Raw genomic sequence first — 16,911 nt, 5'->3', positions numbered from 1 at the left:
AAGTTTCTAAAGATTTACTAATTAATTCATCTGCTTCTTCATCTAAACTTATATTTTTACGACTACCTGCTTTATGTTCTACATTATGGAATATTTTTTTATTTTTTATTTTACTTTTTCTCTCTTTTGTTCCCAATTGTTCCGATTTGTTCTCTTTTGCCCCGGATTGCTCCCGTTTGTTCTTGTTTTACGTGCAATCTTAATGCCAACTGAATTTAGCCCCATATTAAGGGAATTTCTGGAAATACTTTTAGATTTGCAAAATTCTGTCTTTGTAAGTTTTTTATTTACGGTCGAATCAAGATATTCAATAGCAAAACAACGATTTCTCATTTAAGTTACTTCATTGATATTTATTGGTATATTTAGTTCTTTATCTTGACTAAAAGATTTTTGCAACTATTTTTAAATTGCTGGAGGTCAGATTGTTGTCTTGCTTTTAATGGTGTATACTATTCTGCTACAATTTTATTTTCTTTAGTGTTCGTTATACTTTAATTTATTGAAACAAAAAATACTACGGAAAATAATGTTTTTATTATATCTCGTTAAAAGAGATTGGTGTCCAAAACGGTTGTGCACATGAAGCATATGACCAAGATGGTCCCGATATAACCTTAAAAAAAATTTTGTGGTAATTTAGCTTGATCAGCTGAACAAAGAAGTCATGCGCCATTTTTGTCTAAGATTATTAGTTTACGAGTAACATGATAGTTGTACACTGTTTGGGTATCACTGAACATTATAAACTTAAATAATGAGCCATTATATCGAAAATCCATAAAAGAGATTGATATCAACAATCGATTCGGCATGGTAACTACGGTTTTCTTACTCTTCTAATAATTGTTTCTACAAAAAACCTTGATCTACAATGCATAATTTCTTATTATAGCCGCAGTGCTTACGAAAATGTTTTGGAGAAACTTTCTCTTGATGGACACGCGAAGAGATGTATTAAATAAAAAAATTATATGAGACTTTTTTGTTTGTTGTAGTATAGGATAACAAATTATACAAAACATTTTGGAATGTTAAATCGGGACCATCCTGTATAATTCATAATTTAAAATTCATATGTAACACGAAAGAAAATCGAAAATAAAATGGCAGATGTTATGTAATCCTTGGCCTCTAAGTAACTGAACTAAGCATAACTGACAAAAGCACTTGCAAACCGTGATTTATATTTTATACAACACGTACATTGTTCCAAGATTAAAACATGTTTTTTAGGTTCTGTACTATTGAAGATGTTGTTCCTCTTTAATAAAAGGCTTATCATTCAATATTTTCTTATAATTTTCCACACTGTCTGAAAATAAGAGATTCTATTTCCTCAGACAGACTATTATTGTGTTAGGTATTGGTTTATAATTGTAATTATCTGTGGTCTCTAATTTAAATATTTTAGAATCAATTTTTATTAAACGTAAATCTATTTTTTCATGCTGAGTAGAAGATTACTACTGAAATTTGGCATTCACATTGCCAGATTTGTAATCCGGATTTTTACCACAGATCCCTGTGGTACACCAGATATGACGGGATAGATATTAGAAAAGGATTTTCCGATTTTGACAACAAAATGTCGATCTGATAGAAAGGCAGATATCCATTTTAAAATATGACCTCTAATTCCCAGTTGGTCTAATTTATGTATAAGTCTTTGATGAGAGACCTTGTCAAAGGCTTTCTGAAAATCTATGTAAATAACGTCAACAGATTTACCATCATCAACAGCCCTACTCCACTTGTCTAAACAATACAGGAGACACGTAACAGTGGAACGCCCAGGCAGAAAGCCATGTTGTTGTCTTGGAATTATTCCTTCATTAAGCGCGAAGTGAACAAGTCATTTGCAGATAATTTTTTCCATGACTTTGCAACAGACGGATGTTAAACTAATAGGTCGGTAGTTACTACAGTCAGCTTTGTCCCCTTTCTTAAAAATAGCTGTCACGGTTGAAATTAGCCAGTCAGATGGAAGAACAGAGGAAAGTAAAGATTGTGAAATTATATGCGTCAGTGGTTTGGATAAATGAAGTGCATATCTTTTCAAAAAAGAAGAAATGTCATCTGGACCAGGAGCACTGTTTTCAGAAAGACTTATTAGGGCGGTCTTTTCACCTCCTGATAAAGTTCCTGATAATTTTTATCTGCTGGATAACGTCAAATGGTGTCTTTTCAACACCTGACAAAATTATCTCCTAGATAAATAGCTCTTATTCGGCAGATACACTATTCGGAACTTTAAGTTCCGAATAGTTGCCGATTCTTACAGATATCTGACGGCGACAGCCGATGGCGCAGCGAACTTACGCGATTGCTCACTTGTCGATGACGTGTCCATTTCTGCCAAAGACCGTTATAGGTTATGTGTTGTAGGTGTTGTTTTTATTTGAATCGTGAGTGATTTTATTATATAAAAAAAATGGGCAAACGAAAAATTGAAAATGAAGAAAAACGGAAGAGGGAGCCAAATTACTCGAAGGCCGAAACAAGGCGGCTTTTAAAAATTATTGCTACTAGGGCGCATATTATTGAAAATAAAGGAACCGATTCCGTCACGTGGAAGCAGAAAGAGGAGACGTGGAAAGAAATTGCTGCCGAATACAATGCAATAACAGGAAAGTTATTTATTTTACATATTATATATATTATATTTTTATTATATATTATAATAAAAAATAGGAAATGTAATCCGAACACCAGAAGGATTCGTCAAAAGTACGAAGCGACGAAGAGAAATATAAAACGCAAAGTTGCGTTCAATAAAAAAGAAACGTACAAAACTGGTGGCGGATCTTCCCAGTATATGAGCTTTGAAGATTATGAGACCGAACTGTTAGAGTCCCTAACAGTGCCTGTCAATGGACTTCCATCAGAATTTGATTCAGATGAGGGATTGATTCCTATGGGTGAGAATACATGGGCTGCATTCACATTTTTACTCACTATCGCTAATTTAAGCAAAAGTATCAACCATTCCTTCAAAATATGCAAGTTTATTGCTCTACATCAATTTTTTCTTCATAAAATCACAGTAAAAATATGGATATTATATAAATAGATATTAATTTTGAAATATAAACAATTGTTTCAATGTTTTAGCAATGAATGGTGAAACATCAGATAACCCGAACATTGAAATTGCAGTCAATGAGGATCTAACATCAGATGCTCAAGTGCCACAAATAATAATTGATGTATAAGTTCTGCTTTAATTAGTCATTTGACTCTTTTTGCTAATCGTTAACTTGCATTTGCAGGAGGCACATGTTGATCCATCTGAAACAGAGGAATCCATCGTCCCGGCACTTTTGCAGGTTTGCTCAAAGGACGGAGGAGAGGTAAGGAGCCTATACTCGGTAAAATATCATTTAACAGTTGCAAGGGTTCAAGTACAGGAGTGAACTCAAATATTAAATGGACGGGATGGTCTCCTGCACAACTAAAAACAAAAAAACATCCTCTCCTAAATCAAAAAAAGGCAAAGGGGCACTGTACCAAGGACCAATTAAACGTGAAAGTGGAGAATGTGGTGAACTCACGTCATAACCTTGTAGAATTGCAGAAGAAGTACCTGGAGAACGAGGAGCTTCGTCGAGTTGAAGAACATGAATTAAAAATGGCAATTCAGAAACAGAAATTTGCCGCTTTGGATTTAGAAATCGAGAGGGAACAGAAACTGTATTTAAAAAAAATGGAGTTACTAGAATGTGAATTATCGATTAAAAAAAAAACACTAGAGTTGCTAGAAAAATAAAACATTTTTTTATTTTGATAGTTATCGGACACTTATCTGGGACATGAAAAGACCGGCCCTTAGGAGTTCACGATAAATATCTACTTCATTTATTTCAATACTTTCCATACAAGTGGTTACACAATTGGCTAATGGTGACTTAGGGAAGTTGCGCAGACTTTCACTGCTATATGTGCTTTCAAAAAATTGTGCTAAGAGTTCAGCAGCTTCAGAGTTTGTTTTACAATATTGACCGCTATTATTTTTCAAAATTGGCAAAGAAGCTTTAGAGCAAAGTTTACGTTTTGTATATTTATATACCGCTTTAGTTCCTCTTTTTATTATCGAGTTTTCATAAGATTGCCTGGCATTACTTAGATCTTTACTCAGAGCATTAGAGAACTCACGGTGTGCTTCAGTATGTTTGGTCAATTTATATTTACGCCATAACTTCCGTTTGTACTTAACGCGCTTGAGTAACTCCCCTACAATCCAGGGTTTGGATGAATACATACTTTTGTACCTGAACTTGCTATTCGAATGAATGACATTTTAAATGGTGTTCTTAAATATATTCCATAATGTCTCTACATCAAAAATAGTATAAAAATCGTCCCACTTCAGGTGGTCAAAGGCAAATGCCACTTGTTTATAATCTATTATCCTGTACATTTCTCTAGTAACTTTTGGAGAAGAAATACTTGTAACTTGAATGTAAGTTTCTATTACAGCGTGGTCAGAAATACCTATAGGAGACGAAATATTAAAATTTGATATCAGAGAAGTATCATTAGTTAAGACTAAATCCAGAGTAGAAGGAGTATTACCTGATGGAAAGCGCGTAGGTTCATTCACCAACTGACTATAATTGAAGTTTAAATACATTTCAAGTGAACTGCATTATTACCTTCGGGTATGTGCGAAACGGGCCATTTGATGTCAGGTAAATTAAAATCACCGCAGATAAGTAGATTACTATAACGATCGGAGAAAGCTAGTAATTCGTTTATTAGAATTTTGTCACCCTCCAAAGAAGAATTAGATGGGCGATATATACAGCCAATACAGAATGAAACTGATCTGGAAGATACATTGAGAAAAAGAGCTTCAATAGTTGATGAAATAATATTGTGAGGGATTTCATTAATGTTAAAATTTTGAAAGTCGTTTTTATTTAATAAAATGCAGACTCCATGTCCCCTTCCCTTACGGTCAGAACGATAGATGTGATAATTTGGTAAGTCTATTAAGCTGTTAGTGATGGAGTCGGTCAACCAAGTCTCAGCAATGGCAATGCACGAAGTTTTATTATCGAGTAGGTATAAGTGAAGAGAGTTTATTTTAGCCATAAGCGAAGCTATATTCGTGTACGCAAAAGATGGCTGGATTAACTTCGCTTCTGCACTGTCAGATAATGAATTAACAAAATTGCTTTTAGACGAAATATTTAAATTTTCTAACACCGATCTAGAAGAGTTAATTATTGATTGCTATTTGAGAGGGAAATTTTCCTTTTTAAATTGGTCAACAGCAGATAAATAGATCGGGCACCTATGATCCCATGCGGCATGATTACTGTTTATTTCTTGAGTACTGTCAGTTTTTAGCAGATTTATGCAATTAATACACTTAAGAATTTCAGCTGTGCATTCTGACACAGAGTGATTTAATTTTTCGGTAACTCCGCCGCATTTCGGACACGATTTGTTTTGACGGCAAGTTTTAGAGGAATGGTTGAAGCCGTTACAATTATAGCAACGCATAATATCAATAGCATCATAGGCCTAGCAATAGTCATAGCCGATAAATATACCACCAGTTTTCATCACAATATCATACGAAACTTGATCTACCTGTAAAACCCCTTGATAAATCTTTACGTTTGTCTTGGTTGGCCATTGTTTCAACACCTTACATTCAGGAGTATAATTAAAAGATATGCTATTACTTTTAACGGAATGTTCAAAATATTCAGACATCTCAGAATTAGGGTACCCTTGTGAAAGTCCAACAATTTTAATCCGAGGTCGAACACCATTAATTTCATGAATCCCATAATTCTCACCTAGTTTAGCAGTAACACATTTCTTGAAGCGTTCATTTTCATCTTTAGAAGACAGACCAATTAAAACGCCACCACTCGATGTATCTTTGACTTTTGTCAGAGAAAACTGGGATTCAAGGGGTTTAATATTCGCTTTTATATCAGACTTTGTCAGAGTTGGTGTTTGAACAAGATTTTTCGGTATAATAATAATAGCAGGTTGACTTTTGTTTTTCAGGATTTGTGAATACGGCTGGCAGGTTGCACTGTCGGGTTTAGGCTGGCGTAGTTCTCTCAGTTTTTCGTCAGCGGTTTTTTTAAAGTCAGATTTTAGGGTTTCAAAAACAGTATTTAGGTTGTCTACTAATTCCTGATGTTTGTCCTCCAAAAATTTATTCAATCCAGCGTGATCAATTGAGAAACAATTTCTTTCACAGTCTTTACATTTCCATGTCAGCCCTGGGACAGTATTTATATATTTTGTAACTGTAGGGGTAATATCAACACACGCTGGATGGAAACGTTTATTACATATCCCACTACAAGAAACAGAAAGAGACTTACCATCAATGACAGCAAGACAAAAGCCGCAGGGAACAATCATTTTGAACACGAAGTCAAATCACGCGCCAGTAGACAGAGCCACCGGCTAAGCCGCGCAGCCCGCAGGCGAACTACGAATGTAAACAGTAGAAAATATCAAGTTAATTTCGCTAATACAACACGTAATGAATATTGCAAACAATTAGATTTTACTGTTTGGCCCTTAGAGACACTGATTGTAATAGCTACTATCCTATTCGACCATAAAATATCCAAAAATAAGCACTTTAAATTAGTAGCAAACGAGAGCACGCGAAACACGAGTTCACTAGTTCACATAAAATTGTCTGACTTAATTAATCCCAGAACGATACTTGATACGCCATCTGTCGGGTGGTACGGGACGTACTGTTGTGTCTTTAACAGTTTAGATATTTTTTATGATATCCTTTATTTTATTGAAATGTCATAATGAAAAATTATTCTAAACCGTTAAATACACAACAGTTTTTGGCGACAAATGATTAAAAAACATGGCGGAAGATTTATCAGCATTAGTAACGGCCCTTAGTGGATTGGTTCTACATTACAAAACCAAGGAACATTGACTGCAAGTGTACAAGAATTTTGCAGACCCAGGCTATGTCTTTCGACGGATTCGATGAAAGTGTTGAAAATTTTGAGAGTTACAGTCAAAGACTCGAAATTTTTTTCAAATTAAGAGGTTTGCATAAAAACAACAAGGAAACTAGTGATGCCAAAGTTATGGTATTAACAAATTGTTTGGACAGCAGACATTACAAATTACTTGTAAATTTGACCTCTCCAGAACTACCAGCTACAAAAACTTACCAAGAATTAATGGATCTTCTAAGAAATCATTTTGCACCGAAGAGAAATGTTTTACCTGAACAACATAAATTCTTTTCAAGAGTTGAACAACCAGGTGAATCAATTTCTACATTCGTTGCAGGATTGAAAGAATTAAATAAAAATTGCGAATTCAAAACGGAATGTAAAGAAAAAGAGGTTTTTTACTTGTTCGAAATCTGTGATCGACATGTCATTACAAGCTCAGTTTATCCGAGGACTATAAGATTCCAGCATTAGAGAAAGAATTCTTCAATTAATAAACGTCTCGTTTGATAAAAAAAATTGGTTGTACTAAGGGACAATCAGCATCAAAATATAATCAAAATAGATCTTCACGTCAAAAATCTTCAAAAATAACAGGTCGAAGCATAACGCACGACGTATTATTGTTTCCAATGTGTGTCCATCGATACCTCATACCACTACCGAAAACTTAATCTCCACTTTAGGTCTGAACTTGACTTCGAAAATGTCTTTTCTGAAAGCCAGCATTGAAGGCAATGAATATAAACATGTATTAAGCTGTAACGTTTAAAATGCGCGGCGCGCGGCTAGGCGGAAGCGACGGCAAGGGGGAGAAACCGGGGAAGATCGTTGTTGAACATAAAAGTATAAAAAACAAGTGTAAAAAGATACATAAAAGACTAAAGAAAGCGTTACAAAAATCCAACGAAGAACCCCAAGTTTCCGGACCATCGATTTCATAAGGCAATTAGCTATATATAGCTATTTCTTTTTTAATATTCTCATTCGCACTTTATTCTAATTATTTTGTATATTCAATAGCCTACTCTAATATTGCTTCACTCTCGCCTAAATATAACGATTTTTGTTCATTGATTGAGCACGACAAACCGTCCATTGTTCTGTTAACTGAGACCTGACTGAATCCTGTAATCGTGGATGGCTTGGTTTCCTTAAAGGGTTACACCATATTTCGGAAAGATCGTCTTGGCACCAAACGGGGTGGTGTTTGCATATACCTCTCAGACCTAATCCTATCTAACTTTGGTACGTATTACTCCTGTACCATTTGACAATTGTAGTGTTGAGAGGCTATTTCTTACAATTTCTAATAAGTAGAGCTGTGCGGTTGAAATTTAAACGCTGCGAATTGACCCCCACTCCGGCAGGCCAGAGGCTTGCATCCGACGTTATGTATCGCGAAGAAAATTACGCGAAAAATAATGTTAACGGCATGTCAGTTGATGATTTTAAAATCCATATTCACGAAATAAGAGTAATCATAATTTTAATAATGTTCAGGTGTCCGTCTCGCTGACAATAAAACTATTTGTGTGAATTATCAAAAATAATCCACAACTGAAAAGCGAGAAGCAAGCAAGGCAAGGCTGTGTAGCGATCGGCACTGTGGGCCGATAGTGGGGGTAAATAAATTTCAACCGCACAGCTCTACTAATAAGACTGTTTCATTTCTCGTGGGTTGTGTTTATCGACCTCCGTTGTCTTCAATTGACAATGGTAGAATATTGGTAGACTTTATTTTCAGCACTGCAGGTAAACACAACAACACATTCATCTTTGGTGACTTCAATTTGCCAGACATATCATGGCCTCTAGATACTAACAGAATTTATAGTGGTTCGTCGCAACTTTTGGTTGAATTGCTAGTGAACAGTCACTTAAACGAAATGGTTTCGCAACCAACCAGATATAGATCTAACCAGGAGCCCTCCACTCTAGACTTTATAATCTCCTCCGACAGTAGTTCTCTTGTCAACTTAGAATACCTCGACCTCATTGGTAAGTAAGATCATCTAACCCTAACAGTGCACCTTCAAATTTGCTTTATGCCTCGAAAGAGAACTGTCTCAGTTAAGAGGACAGCAACAGATTATAAAGCAATAAATCAAAATTTAAACAAGATAGCTATGGTTTCCATGTTGTCCCATGCATCAGTTGCCGACAATTGGAATCTTTTAAAAAAAAAGTTGTTCAACACCGTGGAACGTAATACAGCCACTTTTAGTAGCAAGATATCTTCTAAAAATCCTTGGATTAATAATGAAATTTTAAAGTTAATTAGAAAAAAAAAAGAACACAGGCGAGCTTTTAAGAGATCGGTTTCTGAGGTTGACTACAAGGCTCACAGAAAGTTTTCTAACCTTTCGCTCACTATTAAAGACGCCAGGATTAAATATGAATCCAAAATAGCTGATGCCAACGTTCGCACCAAGATCTCGGGTCCAGTTGGAACCTTACAAGTTAGAGACTCGTCTGGCGCTGTCGTCGATAATAGTGTTGAGGTGGCCAACATTTTTGCTGACACTTTCTCAGCAGTATTCACAAACGAACCGCCATCAAATCAACTGCCTCACTTGGCTAGTTTACCAATCACCACATTTATTAGCGATGTTGATTTGTCTGAATTCATGAAAAGTTAATAAAATTGAAGTCTTCCAAGTCGCCTGGACCAGACTATATTACCTCCTAAGTTTTGAAGAGTTGTGCAGACACTCTGAATGGCCCCATCACATCAGTCTTCTATTCACCCAGTCATTTAGATCAGGAGTATTGCCACCTGACTGGCAAACATCCACTGTACGACCTATTTTTAAGAAAGGCAACAAATTTGATGCCAGCAACTACAGGTTTATTAGTCTGACGTCCATTGTTGTCAAAATTATGGAGTCGATTATATACGATCAGTTGATTAATTTTCTGTTAGATCAGAACTTAATTCCACCCGAACAGCACGGCTTCCTCCCCGGGAAATCGATCCATTCGAATCTCCTCTGCTGTCTGGCAGACTGGACAAAAGAGGTTGATTGCGAGAGTTCTATTGATGTCATCTATTTGGACTTTTCCAAGGCGTTCGATAGGGTCCCTAAACGTCGATTGTTGTATAAACTTCAGCGTCTTGGCGTACGTGGCAGTCTCATCAAGTAGATTGAGTCCTTAAGCGATAGCACATTTTCTGTAAAGCTAGGTAACTCTCTCAGTAGGCCCGTAGAAGTATTGAGTGGCGTGCCCCAGGGTTCAGTGTTAGGACCTCTACTTTTTCTAGCTTACACAGCCGACTTAAAGAATATTTCGACCTTCCCTTTTATTATTATTATTATGTGTGTAAGTTGGTCAACAGGTAATACCCAATTATAGACCAACGGTTAGCGGATCATCAAACTGATCTCTCTCAAACAACAGCTATAAATTACTGTTGTCCCTATACAAGGTGAAATCTAAAGTCAACGCGTAATTAGAAATTAATAATTAAAGAGCAGCCAGGAATTTTTACTTAAAGAAATCTAACATGTTTGCATGGCAGTTATAGTTAGAGCACATTTCATGTAGAGGAGAGTATTTCTGAATGTCAATCCTTGGCGTCGGCAGATAGAAAAGTTGTTGAAGGCGCGATGATGGCCTGGGAACCCAAAAGTGAAGCTGTTCCAAAAGCTGTGGACAATCGATGCCATAATATATTAGTTTTTTAAGAAAATATAGAGAAGCTCTGATACGTCTAGTCTTTAAGTCGTTATATCCAAATTTGATCAACAGGTCAGATTGGGGTAGGCCTCTAGGAGGATAATTAGCGTCTATTTTGAATGCTAAAAACTTGAGAAAACGCCTCTGGATTTTTTCTATAGATTGAATGTAAAATTGAGCTGACGGAGCCCATACAATACTGGCGTATTCAAGTTTTGATCTTACGAAAGCACAATATAACGTATTAAAAGTAGTGATGTTATTGAAAGAACTGGACGATCTGATGATAAACCCATGGGATTTAAACGCTTCAGCAATTATATTACTAATATGTAGAGAAAACGTGAGTTTAGAATCAAACATTATTCCAAGATCTCTGAAGGAATCCACTCTTGATAAGAAATTCAAGTTAATAGTGTAATTGAAACTAAACTTACAACTTTTATTTGTTAGAGACATAATGAAGCATTTGCCAAAATTTATAGGTAACATGTTAGATTTACTCCAGTTTTCAAAAGTATGAATATCTTCCTGTAGAATTTGACAGTCTTCAACATTAATAATATGACGAAAGATTTTTAGGTCGTCTGCGTAAATTAAAACTTGAGAACTAATGTTTTTAATAACATCGTTGATGTAGACATTGAAAAGTAGCGGACCTAGAACAGAGCCCTGTGGGACGCCGGACGTAACCAAAATTGTTTCGGATTGATGTTGAAGGTACGTCACGCATTGATATCTACCAGTTAGGTAAGATACCATTAATTTCAGTAAACAATTGGAGAAGCCAAAGTTGCGTAATTTTATCAGTAGAATTCTGTGGTTGAGTTTGTCAAACGCCCTGGAAAAATCAGTATATATCACGTCCACCTGCTGTTTAGCATCGAAACTATTGGCTACGAATTGGGTGAAACAACTCAAATTCGTTACAGTAGAACAACCACTTATGAATGACACACCTTTTGCAATGTACGCGGACACTATCAAACTATACAATGTTAACACTAATAATTTCTTTTTAAGACAAGATCTTAACGCAGTTTTCAAATGGTCACAGGACTGGCGACTGCTTCTCAACACCCAAAAATGTACAGTTTTATACATTGGAAAGTACAATCCACAGTTTTCGTAAAGCATCGGTGGCACGCAACTTGTCAAAGCGGTCTGTTGTCGAGATTTGGGTGTTTTCATTAGTTCTGATCTTTCGTGGTCACATCACATCACATATGTTGCTAAGAGAGCTACTTTCAGCGGCAGTACTTTATCAGCAATAGAGTTTTTCAACATTGGAATTCGTTACCTAATCAAATTGTAGAGAGTCGATCCACGAATGTTTTCAAAATAAGGTATGACTCGCAATTTGCGTAAACGGATTTGTTATTCCATATTGAATAGCGCGGGCATAACAAGCTTTGGTCTCTGCCCGATCGCTTTAAATAATAATAATGTTTCGTCTGTAGTTTCGTCCATGTTTCGTCTTTCCTCCATTTTGTATGTGGATCGAGTGTTTTGTGGAAAAACAAAAAATAATCGTATAGATGTATTATCTGAAATATGTGTGAATTAACCGCCTTGATGCACGAATTCCGTCAATTCACTCCTCATAAGCGGACACCCCTTTTGTACGGACGATTTTTCTGCGACCGGCCAACGCACAGGCATTTCTTAATAGGTATATGTTGTTCTCTTAAGCGGACCCCCTTGTAACCTGACACGGACAGTGCTTTCAAAACAAATTTTCGAACGCAATCTCTGTTGTACGGACAATACTTGGCGACGAAACGCTGAAACAGCGTCAATAATGTGATATGCATGCATGTGGAAAATTTGTAAATATCCACATTAAGCACGTTTGCCCGTTTCATTTTTCATTCTCACTAGTCACTCATTCTCTTTCGTTTGCTGAGAGTGTAATTATATTTCAAAAGAAGAGAATTTTAACGTTGAAAGAAAAAATCAAAATAGTGGAGTTTTACACTAAACATAAAGTTAGTGCTCGAGTCTTAGGAAAAACATTTAAAATTGGTAAAAGTCAGGCGGCTACCATCATAAACAAAAGAAACGAACTTCTAAAAGAATGGGAAACAAACGTTAATGTCAATAAGAAGCGCACTTTCTTCAAACCTGAAGATCTAAAAATTGATCAACGCTGCAACGAGTGGTTCATCAAAGCAAGAAATAAAAATATTCCACTGTCTGGGACAATAATAAGAAGTAAAGCTAAGGAAATTGCAGCCAGTTTGAACAATCAAAATTTTAATGCATCCTCCGGATGGTTACAATGCTTCAAGAAGAGACACAACATCACCTTCAAAACAGTTAGTGGGGAAGCAGCTAGTGTAAATCAAGTAGATGTGGCGGAGTTTGAAGAAAAACTTCCTTCATTGATACGCCGTTATGATGCACGTGATATTTTCAACGCGGATGAAACAGGGTTTTTCGGGCATTGCCCACTAAAACTTTTTCATTCAAGGGTGAAAAGTGCTCCGGCGGAAAACTAGCAAAAGAAAGATTGTTTATTCTACACAGTGTGAATATGGCCGGGGAACGTGAAAAATTAGTCGTCATTGGTAAAGCTGCTAGACCGAGGGCTTTTGGAAAAATTAATTTAAACACTTTACCCGTTTCATGGTATTCTAACCAAAAATCTTGGATGACATCCGACATAATGAGTGACTATCTGCAGAACTTTGATAGAACAATGGCTTCTCAAAAACGGAAGATTCTTCTTTTTCTGGACAGTGCGGCATCGCACCCCAAAAACTTAAAATTAAAAAATATCAAAATAATTTTTCTTCCACCAAATACTACGTCGGTGTGCCAACCCCTAGACCAAGGGATTATTAAAAATTTCAAAACTTGGTATAGATCCATGATTGTGAAACATGTTCTGGCTAGAATGGATGAAGCCACTTCTTCAGAAGATCTGATTAAAAAAATCACTTGTTGGATGTAATATACTTTATTCAAAAAGCATGGGAGAAGGTGACTCCTGCGACAATAACAAATTGCTTTCAAAAAGCAGGATTTAGATTCAGGAATGACACTTTTGAAAAATCCATAGATGATGCTTTTGAAGACGACGATGATATTCCCTTAGCAGTGATTGCAGAAATGACTCGAGGAATAAAACGGATCAGCAGCAATGTTGACTTTGATGATTTTGTTAATTTTGATAACGATTTATGCATTAGCGATGAAAGATTGGAGATAAACGAGCCAAGTGATGTCGAGATAGAAGAAAATGAGGAAGAAGAAGGCGAGGCAACGACAGAATACATGGAAAATGTCTCATCTGGATTCATGAAAACGAATAGGGAAGCTATAGAAGGTGTGCAAAAGCTGAAACATTTTTGTGCGAATAAAAACGACATGAAGGGATTTCAAGTTTGCTGTGACTTGATGTTACATTTTGAAAGTGTTTCATTAAATCAGTCCAATTTGAAGCAGACAACCTTACAAGATTATTTCAATCAGGTTTAAAATTTAATATTTCATGTATTATTGTCAATTCTTATTATTATTATTATTCTACCTTAAATAAAACTGTATTAAATAAAAAATCTGTTCATTCTTCAAGAACGGACACTCCTGTTAAGCGGACAAATTCTTTAGACGGACACCCCTGTTGGCCGGACAAACTCTGTGCGAGCGACGATGTCCACGCAAGAGAGAGTACACTGTATAGACGGAAAATAAAACTAATTTAAAAGTGGAAACCTTGAAATCAATATTAATGGTAAAAACGAACGTTCCATATACTTGTTTAGAATTTTTTGATATTTTAAAATCTAATGAAAAGATACTTACATTCTTCACAAAAGTATAAATTTAAGTGAAGATTATACATATATGTAATATTTTTTACAGTCTAGATGAAAGTTAAATGTCTCACCAATGTTCATAAGTATTATTTTTGTTTTATTATTGAATCAATATTTTTGTTATTTTTTATGAGACTGATAATAATATATTTTATTAAACTGATGATATGTAACTGATTATCATCATGTTACGTTATGTTTTATGTTCCTTACGCTGTGTGCCATTTAGTTATGTGTCTAATTAATTTATATGTATTGTTCATTCACTAAGATTGTGAATTGTGAATGTGTCGTTATATTGGTCGCACTGACAAAAAACTAATAGAAATTTTGAAAATCTATTTTGGTTGCAATGCGTTGACACCTTATGATTGAATTTGATTGTGGCACATCTAACCTTAAAGTAAATAGAACTAAATTTTGTGTACAGTATGAAAAAAATTATACGAATACTGGTACACTCAAGAAATTTCGAAAAATTTTTACACTGACAATTCACAACCTTAGTGAATGGACTTTATATTATGTGTTATGTGCAATGAGCAATGTCATGTATCATTAGGATTACCTAATCAAAAAATCTGTTTTTGAATTTGACGTGTTCTAGTTTTTGATTCTTAATAATCGATCACCTTACCTATATTGTTACCAAAAAAATCTGGCAACCCTAGTGCTCCGGTGTCTCCTAGACACAGCTCGCAAATTTAGAATTATTTAAATAAAATAACTGCCACATAATAAGGTTGTCATAGCGTTATGCACACATCCACGATTCGCATTACGAACAAATCCAACAACAAAAACTTACCACCCAAAGGATCCAGGCCGTCCGTCCTTCAAGAACTGTTGCACGTATACACACTACACTTCAAGAAATCTATGAAAATTTCAACACAATCGACAGTTCAGGGCACAGCTAGTATAATAATTCTATACATTTTATGGCACTGAAACTACACATAAATTTACGGCATGTATAACTGGACTCATGGACTTACAATTTTACTATAACTTTAATTTCACTATATAACATTCCTGACTGGGCTAAAGACTGGTAAAACTAAAACCACGCCACGCTTCGAACCAAACCACCATTATTAATTACCCCTATTACTGCGTTAAACACCTGATCAAGTAGTCACTAATACAAGCAACAGTCGGACACAACATAATCCAAACCACAGAACAGTCAATATAGACCACATGCGCAGTTGCTATTTGCTAGATATGCACTCTTTCTTAAATAATAAAGAAACCACAAGATGTAAAATTTTCTTTACATTTGTCCTGGCCAACTACATTAATCTACACTAACTTGTGTATATGGCCGTTACAATTTTTGATTTTGTATGGAAAAAAAAAATTCCCCTTTCTAGTACATAATGTGGCGCCCTCGAACGACGTCTTCAGTACTATTCCTGTCAAATTAATTGTCAAATTGAAACAGACATTAGGGCCAATCCTGAATCGAACATGTTAAAATTTAAAGGTTGTTAAAAAATAAACAACCAATCAGCTTTATGAATTTAAGTAACGTTATTGACTGTGCTCACGCTGCCTGGGAATATAATTCGTGTTCTGGGTTTAAGGAGGTTATCAGTAAAATCAATAAAGAAGTCTTTGGTATTGAGCCTGATAAATGTGATTTTTTATGCCTACATTAACTAATTGTCATGACAATACTAGCATTACCAAGACTGAGATAGTCTTTGACCTTAATGATGTTTATTCTGGTACTTCTCCAATTAGTCCACATATTTTTCCTCAAGTTACAGTCAATGTTAGTGATATTAATTCGAAATCTACTCAATCTGGTACTACATTCTCCAAAAGTGCCCAAAGTTTTTCGATTTATTACCAGAACGCACGCAGTATTAGATCGCATATTAATGACATTTACTCCTGCTTAACATCTGCCGAATTTCAGATAGTCTGTATTACTGAGTCATGGCTAGATTCATCAATTAGTAACAGTGAATTTATTCCTCCCAATCATGTTACATTTCGTTCGGATAGAAACTTTATTAGATCTGTTCGTCAAAGAGGAGGGGGAGTAGTTCTCTCTGTCAATGCCCAGTTTAGCGTCAAAAGTCTAATCTAGATTTGTCGTTGTTTAAGGATTTTTTTCAATGTGATATTGTAGGTTGTAAATTAACTTATCGACAAGATAGTTTACACATATTTTTAGTTTACATACCTCGAGATGTTTCGGTTGATGATCTTGTGGCTTTTATCGAATGTTTTGAGTGCTACTCTATGGAGCTTTCTAATATATTTCTAATTGGTGATTTCAATGTTCCGAGTTTTTTAAATAACACTTCTGATACAAAAGCTAGTACTGTTCGTAATATGGCTTCGTTGTTAAACTTAAGGCAGTTCAATACTATTCGAAATTTTGATGGTCATATTCTGGATCTAGTCTTCAGTACCTCAAA

At 35.5% G+C, this 16,911-nt stretch overlaps 1 protein-coding gene and 1 long non-coding RNA gene across 2 annotated transcripts; both read left to right on the top strand.

Moving 5' to 3' along the window:
* Nucleotides 1-3,320: 3,320 nt before the first annotated feature.
* On the top strand, nucleotides 3,321-3,771 carry LOC135143861 (uncharacterized). Its single transcript, XR_010282911.1, has 2 exons — nucleotides 3,321-3,353; nucleotides 3,398-3,771. It is a non-coding gene; the product is annotated as an uncharacterized LOC135143861 (long non-coding RNA).
* Nucleotides 3,772-7,744: 3,973 nt separating this feature from the next.
* LOC135143823 (uncharacterized) lies at nucleotides 7,745-10,118 on the top strand. The gene is made up of 5 exons (XM_064075764.1): nucleotides 7,745-7,817; nucleotides 8,255-8,408; nucleotides 8,719-8,972; nucleotides 9,045-9,608; nucleotides 9,673-10,118. The coding sequence occupies exons 1-5, from the start codon at nucleotides 7,745-7,747 to the stop codon at nucleotides 10,116-10,118; spliced, it is 1,491 nt and encodes a 496-aa protein (XP_063931834.1).
* The last annotated feature ends 6,793 nt before the right edge of the window (nucleotides 10,119-16,911 follow it).

Source organism: Zophobas morio, unplaced genomic scaffold, assembly GCF_036711695.1.
Source record: "Zophobas morio isolate AGI-343-1 ecotype UQ-CSIRO unplaced genomic scaffold, CSIRO_AGI_Zmor_V1 ptg000076l, whole genome shotgun sequence".
In the NCBI taxonomy this organism is placed as follows: domain Eukaryota; kingdom Metazoa; phylum Arthropoda; class Insecta; order Coleoptera; family Tenebrionidae; genus Zophobas; species Zophobas morio.
Note: the sequence above shows the minus strand (reverse complement) of the source record. Positions and strands in the feature narration are given on the sequence as shown.

Coding starts and splice junctions, on each gene's coding strand:
- LOC135143823 (XM_064075764.1), top strand. CDS start 7,745: ATGCGCGGCGCGCGGCTAGGCGGAAGCGACGGCAAGGGGGAGAAACCG. Junction 7,818..8,254: donor GATCGTTGTTGAACATAAAA/GTATAAAAAACA, acceptor TGACAATTGTAG/TGTTGAGAGGCTATTTCTTA. Junction 8,973..9,044: donor AGAATACCTCGACCTCATTG/GTAAGTAAGATC, acceptor GAACTGTCTCAG/TTAAGAGGACAGCAACAGAT.